General features: G+C 40.3%; 1 protein-coding gene across 2 annotated transcripts in view; it reads left to right on the plus strand.

Moving 5' to 3' along the window:
- The window catches only part of TUSC3 (tumor suppressor candidate 3), a 419,569-nt gene that overhangs the window by 360,156 nt on the left and 43,665 nt on the right, over positions 1–15,748 (plus strand). For both annotated transcript variants that reach the window (XM_056558704.1, XM_056558712.1), the window contains exon 7: positions 3,211–3,274. In XM_056558704.1, coding sequence (XP_056414679.1) covers positions 3,211–3,274 — 64 coding nt within the window. The remainder of the gene's footprint in view (positions 1–3,210; positions 3,275–15,748) is intronic.

The following is a 15,748-nucleotide window of genomic DNA, read 5'->3' on the forward strand; positions in this document are numbered from 1 at the left end:
GAGAGAAATTGGGCTACAAATATAAGTATACATTTTCTCCTTTTACCCCTCGTAAAAATTCAAAAATTGGGTCTACAAGAACATGCGAGTGTAAAAAATGAAGATTGTGAATTTTCTCCTTCACTTTCCTGCTATTCCTGTGAAACACCTAAAGGGTTAAAAGGCTGACCGAATATCATTTTGTATACTTTGGGGGGTGCAGTTTTTATAATGGGGTCATTTGTGGGGTATTTCTAAGATGAAGACCCTTCAAATCCACTTCAAACCTGAACTGGTCCCTGAAAAATACTGAGTTTGGAAATTTTGTGAAAAATTGGAAAATTGCTGCTGAACTTTGAAGCCCTCTGGTGTCTTCCAAAAGTAAAAACTTGTCAATTTTATGATGCAAACATAAAGTGGACATATTGTATATGTGAATAAAAAATTAAAATATTTTGAATATCCATTTTCCTTACAAACAGAGAGCTTCAAAGTTAGAAAAATGCAAAATTTTCAAATTTTTCATAAAATTTTCACATTTTTCACCAAGAAAGGATGCAAGTTACAATTTTTTTTTACCACTATGTTAAAGTAGAATATGTCACGAAAAAACAATATCGGAATCAGATTGATAACTAAAAGCATTCCAGAGTTATTAATGTTTAAAGTGACAGTGGTCAGATGTTCAAAAAATGGCCGGGTCCTAAGGTGTAAAATGGCTAGGTCCTTAAGAGGTTAAAGGGGTTATCAACGAATATAAAAATAAAGCAAATTTCTTTCAAAAACAGCTCCACATCTGACTCCAGGTTGGGTGTGCTTTTACAACTTGGAGATAGACGGGGAGCGGTTCTTGAAATATATTAGCTCTGTTTTTCTATTCCTGGAAAACCCCTGTAAAATGATGTCAGGATATCATAGCTAGTACATTTACAGAAGCACCATACAGTACTTTAATAGTAAAAAATACATGCAGCTGAAATTTTGGATGTCATCTTGTTTCATCTATTGAATGTACTAGCTGCATCTCCACTATCATTTTATACTTTGTAGGGGAGGCTCATAAAAGAAAGTGAAATGTAATGAAATTAGAAATTATAGTGCTATTATTTCCACCTGATTTCATTTGAATATTAGAACATAAGCGTATGAATTTTTTTTTGTAGAAATAATTAAATTCTCATTGTGCTACAGTGTTCATCTAGAACAGTGGTTCTTAACCTGGGTTCGATCGAACCCCAGGGGTTCGGTGAGTCAGTCCCGGGGGTTCGGTGGGGGAGGTCGCAACAGGACAGGCAAACAAAGCCCCGAGGTGGCCCGGGGCCCCGAGCAGAGCCAGTGTTTGCCCATCCTGTAGCGACGGGGCAATTCCCCAATCACTATTAACTCCCTGCGGCCCCTCGTTAAGTTTAAAAACGCCGGGCCGCCGGGACATAGCGCACGCCGGGATGTCACTGACGTCCCATGCGTGCGCCCATGGAAACAAAGGCGCCGAGTACCGGAGGATAGAGAAGGAGGAAGACGCGCGCTGGCCAGCTTGGTAAGTGACCAGCGGCACGTCATCTTCGGTGCTCCTACCACCGGTCCCGAGACCTACTACTATAGCCGGAGCGGTGGTCGGAGCACTGAAGTGGGCAGTACACAGGCATACAGCCTCCAGCCATACACTGTATATGGCTGGAGGTTGTATGTCTGTGGGGGAACACTGCCTACATCAGTGGTCTTCAACTTGTGGACCTCCAGCAAAACTACAACTCAATTTAGCCAAACAACAACACGGCAAACATTTAAGCGCCGTATGTAGGTCCCGGGGGTACCAATATATAGCCAAAAACAACATCTGGAGGTCCGCAGGTTGAAGACCACTGGCCTACATAATGTGGGGGAACACTGCCTGCCTAATGTGGGGGAACATTGCCTGCCTAATGTGGGGGAACACTGCCTGCCTAATGTGGGGGAACACTGCCTGCCTAATGTGGGGGAAATCTGTCTGCCTAATGTGGGGGAACTCTGTCTGCCTAATGTGGGGGAACACTGCCTGCCTAATGTGGGGGAACTCTGTCTGCCTAATATGGGGAAACTGTCTGCCTAATGTGGGGGGAACACTGTCTGCCTAATGTGGAGGAACACTGGCCTGCCTAATGTGGGGGAACTGTCTGCCTAATGTGGGGGAACACTGCCTGCCTAATGTGGGGGAACTCTATCTGCCTAATGTGGGGGAACACTGTCTGCCTAATGTGGGGGGAACACTGTCTGCCTAATGTGGGGGAATGCAGTCTGCCTAATGTGGGGGAACACTGCCTGCGTAATGTGGGGGAACACTGCCTGCCTAATGTGGGGGGACACTGCCATTGTTGTGAAAATGACATGAGAGTGGCACTTGCCAAGGTAAAGCCGGGCATTTCTGAACTGGTCTCTGAAAGACAACAGCAGAAGTCACACTGATTTGCAGTAAATATTCATTATGATTTAGTTTTTGTGTGATAATCATGTTTTCATGGTTTTGTTCTTTGTTCTTAACGGTTTTGTTCATTTTGTGCACCTATGTATAAATATATACTTAAATATATGTTTTGAAGAATTCATATTTTATTTTCCAATTAAGAGGGTTTTTTTTGAATGTGCATATGAAACTGATGGGGTTCAGTACCTCCAACAAGGTTAAGAACCACTTTAATGTAACATTTTAATCTGCTATTTGATCTGAATGATTTTTTAGCCATTATTATAGCTTTTACAGCATGCTATTTTCACCCATTTAGCTATCATGCCGAATAAATGGAGATCATACGGATGGTGTTAATTTATTGTGTTGTAATGTGCGTCATTTATTACACAATTATGATCAGTTATTGCAGGAAAGAGCCCAAGGTGACATGAATCACACGTGCTGCTTCCTGCACCCTCTGGATGTACCAGTAGTAAGCTGTCAGTGAGTTGAATAGGGACAGAAGAGGTAAAGGACATAATCTCTCACGTCTGGCCTTAATACATTGCCACTTTGTCAGCCAGTCTCAATTTACTTCCTCCTAAAACAAGTGACTGCGCCATATAATCAGTGAATAGAGGACATTCTGGCAATGTGTGTTTGGCATAATAAGTTTTCTAGCAAAACATGGGCAGAGGCTTTGCTATGCATAAAAGACTAAAAAGATGGTATAAACATATATGAATAAAATACATGTCAACTGCATTTACTACTACCCATCCTAACCAATTGTTTTCTTTTTTCAGAGTTATATTCACGGGAGCAGCCAGGCTCAGTTTGTTGCAGAATCTCACATTATCCTGTTGTTGAGTATCCTTCCAATATTGTAAAATAAAATGCTTTTGTTATTGCTGCTTTTAACAAAGGTAGGTGCTTGTAGTTTATAGAGCTGGGGCTGTAATCTGCAGGAATATGGGATGTTACAAATAATATCTGCAATAATAATTCCAATGGCTTTGTAGTGTAATAGTCTCTGGAACCATATTCTTTAGCAGAGCTAAACACCATACATGGCACAAATTCTTTACAGATAGGCTGTATAATAGAATTTGTAGTAAAGAATGCACAATGGCTGGGGTTACAAATCAGCAGTAATATATAAAGGACGCAGCATCCATTGTCTGCTACGGTTGTATTGTTAAAGGAGTTGTATCTGAATAGAAAACCATACATCAAGTATAAACTTTAAAAAAAAAAAAAAAATATATATATATATATATATATATATATATATATATATATATACTGGAGGTATAGGCAGTGGGTGATAAACTGACATTTCTGACATTGAAAATAGAGTTTATATTTTATTATCATTTTCATTATCTATTACTTTGTTCATGAAGTGTCTGTTTTTAAGGACTAAGACCAACATACTTTTTAAGAGATAATTCAGGGATAAAAAAGGATTTGCTAGTGAACTTGGGGTGCTTTAAACATACAAATCAAGCTTACTCCCCAGCCTTGATTCCCCACAGTTGCCATTCTGACAACTTCTGGTCCCTGTTGCTCTCTATAGCTTCACTTGACTTGTCGTGTCTGCAGGAAATACGCACTTAGCCAGTCACTGGCCACAGCAGTCACCAGGATCCATCAGAGGAAACAACTGCAGCAGAGGATCAAGGGAAATGAGTATGCTTGCTTTTTAATCTGTAAGCACTCCCAGTCCACTTTAAAAAGAAAAAAAAATAATTCAATTCCCCATTCATTAGTCACTAGTTTTGGTGCCCATTATGGTGACATAGACTGTTCCCAACTGTACAGCTTTTGATGGAGAGAAGGATTACGCTCATGTCCCACTGATACCTAAGCTGTAGTAATCATTACTTAATATTTCACAGGGTTATTGCACAAAATGTAAAGGGAGAGTCTCCATTGCTTAGTTTTCAACAGGGAATGAGCCTAAGCACTTTCCCCAATGGGAATGGAGCAGTGGGAAAGGCCCCATTGACAACCTATGACATAATCAGCATATTGGGTACCTAAACTAACACTGACTGCTGAGAATGAGGGGAAAAAAAATAAAAAAAAAACACAGGAAGCATTAGTGGAGCAGTGGCTAGACATGGCTTGGTATTGGGTGTGCACTCCTATTCAATATTCCCCGATTAAAATATTTATTTACATGCGTAAGTGTCCGAACTTATAAAAAAACAGAGCTAAAGGGGTTATCCAGGAAAAAACTTTTTTTTATATATCAACTGGCTCCAGAAAGTTAAACAGATTTGTAAATTACTTCTATTAAAAAATCTTAATCCTTCCAGTACTTATGAGCTTCTGAAGTTAAGGTTGTTCTTTTCTGTCTAGGTCCTTTCTGATGACATTTGTCTCGGGAAACGCCTAGTTTAGAAGAGGTTTGCTATGGGGAATTTGCTTCTAAACTGGGCGTTTCCCGAGACAAATGTCATCAGAGAACTCTCAGACAGAAAAGAACAACCTTAACTTCAGAAGCTCATAAGTACTGGAAGGATTAAGATTTTTTTATAGAAGTAATTTACAAATCTGTTTAACTTTCTGGAGCCAGTTGATATATAAAAAATATTTTTTTCTGGAATACCCCTTTAAGGAAACTGTATGGTGAATTTCATGAATATAAAAAAATACCATCAATTGTGTTTTGTTTTGTTTGCATCACACCCCACTGTAAATGGAATAAAAAAGTATATTATTCCACATATAGCTTCCTAGACAGAAATGTTCAAAATGTATTTAAAACAGTCAGAAACAATACAACTCAGTATTGTTGTAATTGTACCAATATTAGGAATACAGATAACGTTAATCTTACCAGACAATGAACATAAACCCACCCCCACCACCATCACCACCACACCACCACCACCACCGCACCACCACCACCACCATCACCACCATCACCACCACCACCATCACCACCACCATCACCACCATCATCACCTCCATCACCTCCTCCATCACCTCCCAATTTGCCAATTGCATAACTATTATTTTAGGGTACACTCACATGTATAGGATCTGTTGCATTTAGCTGCATATTTTCAGCAGCTGATTTTCCTACCCCTACACAAAAAAAAAACAAAAAAAAAAACAAGATATTAAATGGCTCTGTAGATGCAAAATGGAAAAGTTATGACCTGATGAGCAGGACAAAACAAAAAAGCAAAAAGGGTCATTTAGGGGTTAAAAACACACTAGTGATCATCGAACCCCTGTTCTTTTGACAGGTAGGAATCCTAGAGGTACAGTATCAATTTAGATATTCATGGCATATGTTATGGCTGTTGTTTGTCATAATATCCCTGTAAATTATTCATTTGCATCTTACACTGGACAAAGAAAATCAACATAATCTGTGCCACAAACATTCCTGGAAATAAGGCTGTAAAAGAATGATCATCTACATTTGTCTGAACACCTAATGATTCAAATTTGTGATAATATATATATATATTTTTTTTATTATTATTATTATTTTTTTTTTCGTGATATCGCTATGTTCGTTCTTTTTTTTTTTTTCATGCGAAAACTCAAAATGAAATTTGCATAGTGTGCATGCACAATTATATCTTTCACCTAAAAGAATTGAGGTATCAGTGTCCAGTCTGGAAGTGCTGATATTTGCATAAATATTCACATAAATTTGCATTAAAAAAAGAATATTCGTCATTAGGAATATGCAGTGGGGCTAAAAAGTATTTAGTCAGCCACCAATTGTACAAGTTCTCCCACTTAAAAAGATGAGAGAGGCCTGTAATTTTCATCATAGGAACACCTCAACTATGAGACACAGAATGAGAAAAAAAAAATCCATAAAATCACATTGTCTGATTTTTAAAGAATTTATTTGCAAATTATGGTGGGAAATTTGGTCACCTACAAACAGGCATGATTTCTGGCTCTCGCAGACCTGTAACTTCTTCTTTAACCCCTTAAGGACTCGGGGTTTTTCCGTTTTTGCATTTTCGTTTTTTTCCTCCTTACCTTTAAAAAATCATAATTCTTTAAATTTTGCACCTAAAAATCCATATGATGGCTTATTTTTTGCGCCACCAATTCTACTTTGTAATGATGTCAGTCATTTTACCCAAAAATCTACAGTGAAACGGGGAAAAAAAATCATTGCGAGACAAAATTGAAAAAAAAAACGTAACTTTTGGGGGCTTCCGTTTCTACACAGTACATTTTTCAGTAAAAATTATCTTTATTCTGTAGGTCCATACGATTAAAATCATACCCTACTTATATAGGTTTGATTTTGCAGGAAAATGTATACGTTTAACCCCTTAAGGACCAAGGGCGTACAGGAACGCCTTTGCTCCCTGGTACTTAAGGACCAAGGGCGTACCTGTACGCCCGTGGGAATTTCGGTCCGCGCCGGGCGGGGATCGCGCCGGGGTGACTGCTGATATCTATCAGCAGGCACCCCGCGCAAATGCCCAGGGGGGGTCATTAGACCCTCCCATGTCGGCGATCGGCGCAAATCGCAAGTGAATTCACACTTGCGATTTGCGCCGATTCCGGGTCATGCGGGTCTATGGTGACCCGAAATAGAAGGGGAATCGCGGGTGTCCTAGACACCCACGATCCCCCTGTAGCGATAGGAGTGAGGTGGCAGGGTTGCCACCCCTCCTATCTCTGCTATTGGTGGTCTAGACGCGACCACCAATAGCAGATCGGGGGCGGAGGGGTTTACTTTCGGTTTCCCCGTCCTGCCCTCCCACAATAGGCGGGGCAGGACGGGGAAACCGACAGGGACCGGCGCCGAAGATCCACTTACCCATCCGCAACGGCAGCGGCGACGATCAGCGGCGGCAGCGGGCGACGATCGGCGGAAGAAGAGGACCGCGACGCAGCTCCCTGGATCCAATGGAAGCCGGCGAGTTACTTAGCAACATCTGGAGGGCTACAGTCTGAGACCACTATAGTGGTCTCTAAACTGTAACCCTCCAGATGTTGCAAAACTACAACTCCCAGCATGCCCAGAGAGCTGTTTAGGCTTGCTGGGAGTTGCAGTTTTGCAACAGCTGGAGGTCTACAGTTTGAGACCACTGCAAAGTGATCTCTATACTGTGCACCTCCAGATCTTGCAAAACTACAACTCTCAGCATGCCCAGACAGCAGTCTGCTGTCTGGGCATGCTGGGAGTTGTAGTTTTGCAACATCTGGAGGTCCACAGTTTGGAGACCACTATGCAGTGGTCTCTAAACTATAGCTCTACAGATGTTGCAAAACTGCAACTCCCAGCAAGCCTAAACAGCAAACAGCTGTCTCTGCATGCTGGGAGTTGTAGTTGCGATCCCTCCAGCTGTTGCATAACTACATCTGTTTTGCAACAGCTGGAGGCACACTGGTTGGAAAATACTGAGTTAGGTAACTGAAGGTTTTCCAACCTGTGTGCCTCCAGCTGTTGCAAAAGTACAACTCCCAGCATGCACGGTCTGTCAGTACATGCTAGGAGTTGTAGTTTTGAAACAGCTGGAGGTTTGCCCCCCCATGTGAACGTACAGGGTACATTCACACTGGCGGGTTTACAGTAAGTTTTCTGCTTCAAGTTTGGGCTGTGGCAAATTTTTCACCGCAGCGCAAACTCCTAGCGGTAAATTCACTGTAAACCCGCCAGGGTGAACGTACCCTAAAAACACTACACTTACACATAATAAAGAGTAAAACACAACATATACACCCCCTTACACTGTCCCCCTAATAAAAAATAAAAAACTTATTGTACGGCAGTGTTTCCAAAACAGAGCCTCCAGCTGTTGCAAAACAACAACTCCCAGCATTTACGGACAGCCACTGACTGTCCAGGCATGCTGGGAGTTTAGCAACAGCTGGAGGCACCCTGTTTGGGAATCACTGGCGTAGAATACCCCTATGTCCACCCCTGTGCAATCCCTAATTTAGTCCTCAAATGCGCATGGCGCTCTCTCACTTCGGAGCCCTGTCGTATTTCAAGGAAACAGTTTAGTGCCACATATGGGGTATCTCCGTACTCGGGAGAAATTGCGTTACTAATTTTGGGGGCTTTTTTTCCTTTTACCCCTTATGAAAAAGAAAAGTTGGGGTCTACACCAGCCTGTTAGTGTAAAAAAATTTTTTTTTTTACACTAACATGCTGGTGTTGTCCTTTACTTTTTATTTTCACGGGAGGTAAAAGGAAACAAAGACCCCAAAATTTGTAACGCAATTTCTCCTGAGTACGGAGATACCCCATATGTGGGCGTAAAATGCTCTGCGGACGCACAACAAGGCTCAGGAGTGAGAGCACGCCATGTACATTTGAGGCCTAAATTGGTGATTTGCACAGGGGTGGCTGATTTTACAGTGGTTCTGACATAAACAAAACAATAAATACAGACATGTGACCCCATTTTGGAAACGACACCCCTCACGGAACGTAAGGAGGGGTATAGTGAGCCATAACACCCCACAGGTGTTTGACAAATTTTCATTAAAGTTGGATGGGAAAGTGAAAAAAAATTTTTTTTTCTCACTAAAATGCTGGTGTCACCCAAAATTTTTCATTTTCACAAGGGAAAATAAAAAAAAGCCCCCCAAAATTTGTAACCCAATTTCTTCTGAGTAAGAGCATACCCCATATGTGGATGTAAAGTGCTCTATGGGTGCACTACAATGCTCAGAAGAGAAGGAGCGCCATTGGGATTTTGAAGAGAAAATTTGTCCGGAATTGAAGGCCACTTGTGTTTACAAAGCCCCCATGGTACCAGAACAATGGACCCCCCCCCATATGTGACCCCATTTTGGAAACTACACCCCTCATGTAATGTAATAAGGAGTACAGTGAGCATTTACGCCCCACAGGTGTCTGACAGATTTTTGGAACAGTGATCCGTGTAAATGAAAAATGTAATTTTCCATTTGCACAGCCCACTGTCCCAAAGATCTGTCAAACGCCAGTGGGGTGTAAATGCTCACTGCACCACTTATTAAATTCTGTGAGGGGTGTAGTTTCCAAAATGGGGTCACATGTGGGGGGGGGTCCACTGTTCTGGCACCACGGGGGGGCTTTGTAAATGCACATGGCCCCTGACGACCATTCCAAACAAATTCTCTTTCCAAAAGCTCAATGGTGCGCCTCCTCTTCTGAGCATTGTAGTTCGCACGTAGTGCACTTCAGGTCCACTTATGGGGTACCTCCATACTCAGAAGAGATGGGGTTACAAATTTTGGGGGGTATTTTCTGCTATTAACCCTTGCAAAAATGTGAAATTTGGGGGGAAACACACATTTTAGTGAAAAAAATATATATTTTTTTTACATATGCAAAAGTCGTGAAACACCTGTGGGGTATTAAGGCTCACTTTATACCTTGTTACGTTCCCCAAGGGGTCTAGTTTCCAAAATGGTATGCCATGTGGGTTATTTTTGCTGTTCTGGCACCATAGGGGCTTCCTAAATGCAACATGCCCCCCAAAAACCATTTCTGAAAAACTTACTCTCCAAAATCCCCTTGTCGCTCCTTCGCTTCTGAGCCCTCTACTGCGCCCGCCGAACACTTTACATAGACATATGAGGTATGTGCTTACTCGAGAGAAATTGGGCTACAAATATAAGTATAAATTTTCTCCTTTTACCCCTTGTAAAAATTCAAAAATTGGGTTTACATGAACATGCGAGTGTAAAAAATAAAGATCGTGAATTTTCTCCTTCACTTTGCTGCTATTCCTGTGAAACACCTAAAGGGTTAAAACACTTACTGATTGTCATTTTGAATACTTTGGGGGGTGTAGTTTTCATAATGGGGTCATTTGTGGGGTATTTCTAATGGGAAGACCCTTCAAATCCACTTCAAACCTGAACTGGTCTCTGAAAAAAAGCGAGGTTCAAAATTTTGTGAAAAATTGGAAAATTGCTGCTGAACTTTGAAGCCCTCTGGTGTCTTCCAAAAGTAAAAACACGTCAATTTTATGATGCAAACATAAAGTAGACATATTGGAAATGTGAATAAAATAAAAAAATATTTTGAATATCCATTTTCCTTACAAGCAGAGAGCTTCAAAGTTAGAAAAATGCAACATTTTCAAATTTTTCATCAAATTTGGGGATTTTTCACCAAGAAAGGATGCAAGTTACCACAACATTTTACCACTATGTTAAAGTAGAATATGTCACGAAAAAACAATCTCGGAATCAGATTGATAACTAAAAGCATTCCAGAGTTATTAATGTTTAAAGTGACAGTGGTCAGATGTGCAAAAAACGCTCTGGTCCTAAGGTGTAAAATGGCCTGGTCCTTAAGGGTTTAAAATTGTCATATTCTGACCCTATAACTTTTTTTTTCCATGTATGGGGCGGTATGAGGGCTAATTTTTTAACACCATGAGCTGAAGTTTTTAGCGGTACCATTTTGCATTGATAGGACTTATTGATCGCTTTTTATTCATTTTTTAATTATATAAAAAGTGACCAAAAATGCACTATTTTGGACTTTTTGGAATTTTTTTGCGCTTACGCCATTGACCGTGGGGTTTAATTAAGGATATATTTTTATAATTCGGACATTTCCGCACGCGACGATACAACATATGTTTATTTTTATTTTTTTATGGGAAAAGGGGGGTGATTCAAACTTTTATTAGGGGAGCTGTTAAATGATCTCTATTCACTTTTTTTCTCAAATTTTTTTACAGTGTTATAGCTCCCATAGGGGGCTATAACACTGCACACACTGATCTTTTACATTGATCAGTGGTTTCTCATAAGAAACCACTGATTGATGATTCTGCCGCTTGACTGCTCATGCCTGGATCTCAGGCACTGAGCAGCATATGTTTTCTCCTTCTCTGGACAGTTCCTAAAATAGAAAGCAGAGGTCAGCGGAGAACACTGTGGTCAGGACATCAGAGGAAATGCATTTCTTTTTTGGATTTCTCTTTAGTATACAGCCCCTAAAAAGTACTGGAAGGATTAAGATTTTTTAATAGAAGTGATTTACAATTCTGTTTTCAGATGCATTCATATATTTTTTTTTCGGTTCTATTCGGAAACTGTTTGGCTTTCGGATGAATTCGTTATTTCGGATCTATTCGTTATACATGTAGTTATTTTTATTTCAGTTTTTGGCCGATTTCGTTTTTTTTATGGTTATTGGAGATGGAGATTCCTTTTTTAATAACATTTCATAGGGTCCCACTTAAAAACTAAAATAAAAAAGATGCAGTAGTGAAGGAAAAAATTGTATCTAACCAAATTTATCTTTTTTATAACAAATATTTTATTAATTTTTAAACAGGGATCAATTTATGTGGGCGGGCAGGGCACTAAAAATGTAGCCGACAATAATAAAAATGTAGTGTGTGTATGTTTTTCACTTTTTTTCTCTATTATTTTTTTTTAGGTAGTACTACTACTCCCAGCATGGAACACACTGTTCCATGATTGGAGTAGTAGTACATGTACTAATTGACCGATGGCCGGGGTTTATTGCGATCCTCCTGTATAATGTATAGATGCGGCCGGCTGCTCTTCTATGGTCCCCTGCACTGCCGTATATATACACCTGTTCATATTTCCCGCAGAGAGCTGTGATTGGCCAGATGGTTCCAGACAATTTATTTTTATTTATTTATTTTTTTATGGGAAAAGGGGGGTGATTCAAACTTTTATTAGGGGAGGTGTTAAATGATCTCTATTCACTTTTTTTCTCAAATTTTTTTACAGTGTTATAGCTCCCATAGGGGGCTATAACACTGCACACACTGATCTTTTACATTGATCAGTGGTTTCTCATAAGAAACCACTGATTGATGATTCTGCCGCTTGACTGCTCATGCCTGGATCTCAGGCACTGAGCAGCATATGTTTTCTCCTTCTCTGGACAGTTCCTAAAATAGAAAGCAGAGGTCAGCGGAGAGCACTGTGGTCAGGACATCAGAGGAAATGCCTTTCTTTTTTGGATTTCTCTTTAGTATACAGCCCCTAAAAAGTACTGGAAGGATTAAGATTTTTTAATAGAAGTGATTTACAAATCTGTTTACCTTTCTGGCACCGGTTGATTTAAAAAAAAAAGTTTTCCACGGGAGTACCCCTTAAGAGTCTCCTCTGTCCTCCACTCATTACCTGTATTAATGGCACCTGTTTGAACCTGATATCAATATAAAAGACACCTGTCCACAACCTCAAACAGTCACACTCCAAACTCCACTATGGCCGAGACCAAAGAGCTGTCAAAGGACACCAGAAACAAAACTGTAGACTTGCACAAGGCTGGAAAGACTGAATCTGCAATAGGCAAGCAGCTTGGTGTGAAGAAATCATCTGTGGGAGCAATTATTAGAAAATGGAAAACAGACAAGACCATTGATAATCTCCCTCAATCTGGGGCTCCATGCAAGATCTTACCCTATGGTGTCAAAATGATCACAATAATGGTGAGCAAAAATCCCAGAATCACACGGGGGGACCTGGTGAATGATCTGCAGAGAGCTGGGACCAAAGTAACAAAGGCTATCATCAGTAACACACTACGCCGCCAGGGACTCAAATCATGCAGTGCTAGACATGTCCCCCTGCTTAAGCCAGTACATGTCCAGGCCCGTCTGAAGTTTGCTAGAGAGCATTTGGATGATCCAGAAGAGTATTGGGAGAATGTCATATGGTCAGATGAAACCAAAGTAGAACTTTTTGGTAAAAACTCAACTCATCGTGTTTGGAGGAGAAAGAATGCTGAGTTGTATCCAAAGAATGCAATACCTACTGTGAAGCATGGGGGTGGAAACCATGCTTCGGGGCTTTTTTTCTGCTAAGGGTCCAGGATGACTCATCCGTTTAAAGGAAAGAATGAATGGGGCCATGTATTGTGAGATTTTGAGTGAAAACCTCCTTCCATCAGCAAGGGCATTGAAGATGAAATGTGGTTGGGTCTTTTAGCATGACAATGATTCCAAACACACAGCCCCGTCATCGAAGAAGTGGCTTCGTATGAAGCATTTCAAGGTCCTGGAGTGGCCTAGCCAGTCTACAGATCTCAACCACATCGAAAACCTTAGAAGGGAATTGAAAGTCTGTTGCGAAAATACCAGCAACAGTGTGTGAAAACCTTGTGAAGGCTTACAGTATTGAGATGAACTTTTGTTATGGATCAAATACATATTTTCCACCATAATTTGCAAACAAATTCTTTAGAAATCAGATGGTGGCTGACTAAGTACTTTTTTGCCCGACTGCATATCACTATATTCTAAATATTTGCAAAATCGAAAAGTGGCGATATTCGCGGTAAAAATTTGCATTGTGAATATTCGCACTCAACACTACTAAGGATGTGCACAAAATCTAAAAAACTATCCATAATAATGATGCATGAGAAAACACAATCCTTTCATATCACTTTTATCTCTATGGAATTATTTACCATTCAGCATTACTCACTGAATAACTGTGCTTTACTCTTGAGCCAGATGGTGAGAGCATTTTATTGTTATTTGTTTCTATTTATGCTTTTAGCATAAGAATAACCCAATATATATGCATAGCGCCTGCAAAGAGATTTAGATAAGGAAGAAAACTAACTAGGCATAAAGTTAAAAAAGATCACTTAAAACAATATTGCCTGTATGAACGGTATGAAGTGTTTTGAAATAACATGCAAGGCTAGTGTGGTAAACCATGACACTTTTTCTCAGTGTTATTTAAAAAATTGCTTTAGGGTGTAATCATTCGGGTGCATATTTGATACACAGGATTTGAAGCTGCAGATTTTATGCTGCATATTTCAATGTAAACTACCTGACTAAACACAACAGCATCAAATCCTGCGTATCAAATATGTACTGGACCTACTGCGCCACAAGTGGCAGCCGTCCAGGTAGGCAGAATGGGGTAAACTGATACTTAAAGACAGAGCCAGACGCAACAATGCTGATAAACGTGTTTATTAACAGTGCAGGTAAAGAGTCCAAGGGACGAGACAACAGGCAAATCCAGTAGACAGGCATGATCAGGATCAGCAGAGAGACAGACAGGCTTTAGGTCAGGCAGGCTCCAGAGACTTAGTAGAGCAAGAGGAACAACCTTGCTGAGGCATCAGGCAACAGATGTGGCTACTTTATATTGGAAGTGCCTTGCAGGAATTGGAGGGGGACTACTAGGGAGTGCTCGCACATGGCCCCTAGTTGTAAGAGTGGCACAGAGAATGTTGCCCGATGCTGGTAAGAACCAGGACACATGGTACGCAGGTGGTTGCAAATCAGCAGCAACTGTGGAAGCCACGGGAAGTTAGACAGGCTGTGGTATGGTACGTGACTCGGGGTGGTGAGATGTATCACTTCGTGATTCAGGGCACCTTTAACCTACATGGTCCAAGAATAGTACAGCTTCTCCTGCGCTAGACATGGGATAATAAATACATTGATGGCAGGTTACTGATAACTGTCTTTACTGAGGCAGGAGTAGATGTTACAATCCTCACAGCGCATATTAGAGTAAAGGAGATGCAGAGTAACCCTTGGGAGCCCTGTAGTCTTGCTTTCACTTGTAGTATATTACATAGAACTGTAGAGTTAATTCTGAGGCCTCCCACGCTGACTAGGTTTCTGACAGTGTCCAACAAATGTTACACGGCCAGGGTATGAACTATCACTGTGTGGCCCTTCGACTCACAATGGTATTATGCTCACAATTAGGAATTTCTGACTCCTCCTGGGCGGGGAACACTTGCAGAATGGTGCGGTTGCTTGCTTGAAGATTTACTTTAGGCTTTCCTTAGACCCACCTCCCACTCCTGCTGTCTATTCTCCACTAGACATGTGCACAACCAAAAATGTCGTTTTGTTTATTTTATTTTTTTGCGGATAAAATTTTTTCCAGTTCTATTAAACCCTCGGGATACAGTAATTTGTTTTATTCTGTTTTCAGATGCATTCATATATATTTTTTCGGTTCTATTCGGAAACTGTTTGGCTTTCGGATGAATTCGTTATTTCGGATCTATTCGTTATACATGTAGTTATTTTTATTTCAGTTTTTGGCCGATTTAATTTTTTTTATGGTTATTGGAGATGGAGATTTCTTTTTTAATAACATTTCATATGGTCCCACTTAAAAACTAAAATAAAAAAGTTTCAGTAGTGAAGGAAAAAATTGTATCTAACGAAATTTATCTTTTTTATAACAAATTTTTTATTCATTTTTAAACAGGGATTAATTTATGTGGGCGGGCAGGGCACTATAAATGTAGCCGACAATAATAAAAATGTAGTGTGTGTATGTTTTTCACTTTTTTTCTCTATTATTATTATTATTTTTTAGGTAGTACTACTACTCCCAGCATGGAACACACTGTTC

This window comes from Hyla sarda, chromosome 1 (assembly GCF_029499605.1).
Source record: "Hyla sarda isolate aHylSar1 chromosome 1, aHylSar1.hap1, whole genome shotgun sequence".
Classification (NCBI taxonomy): Eukaryota; Metazoa; Chordata; class Amphibia; order Anura; family Hylidae; genus Hyla; species Hyla sarda.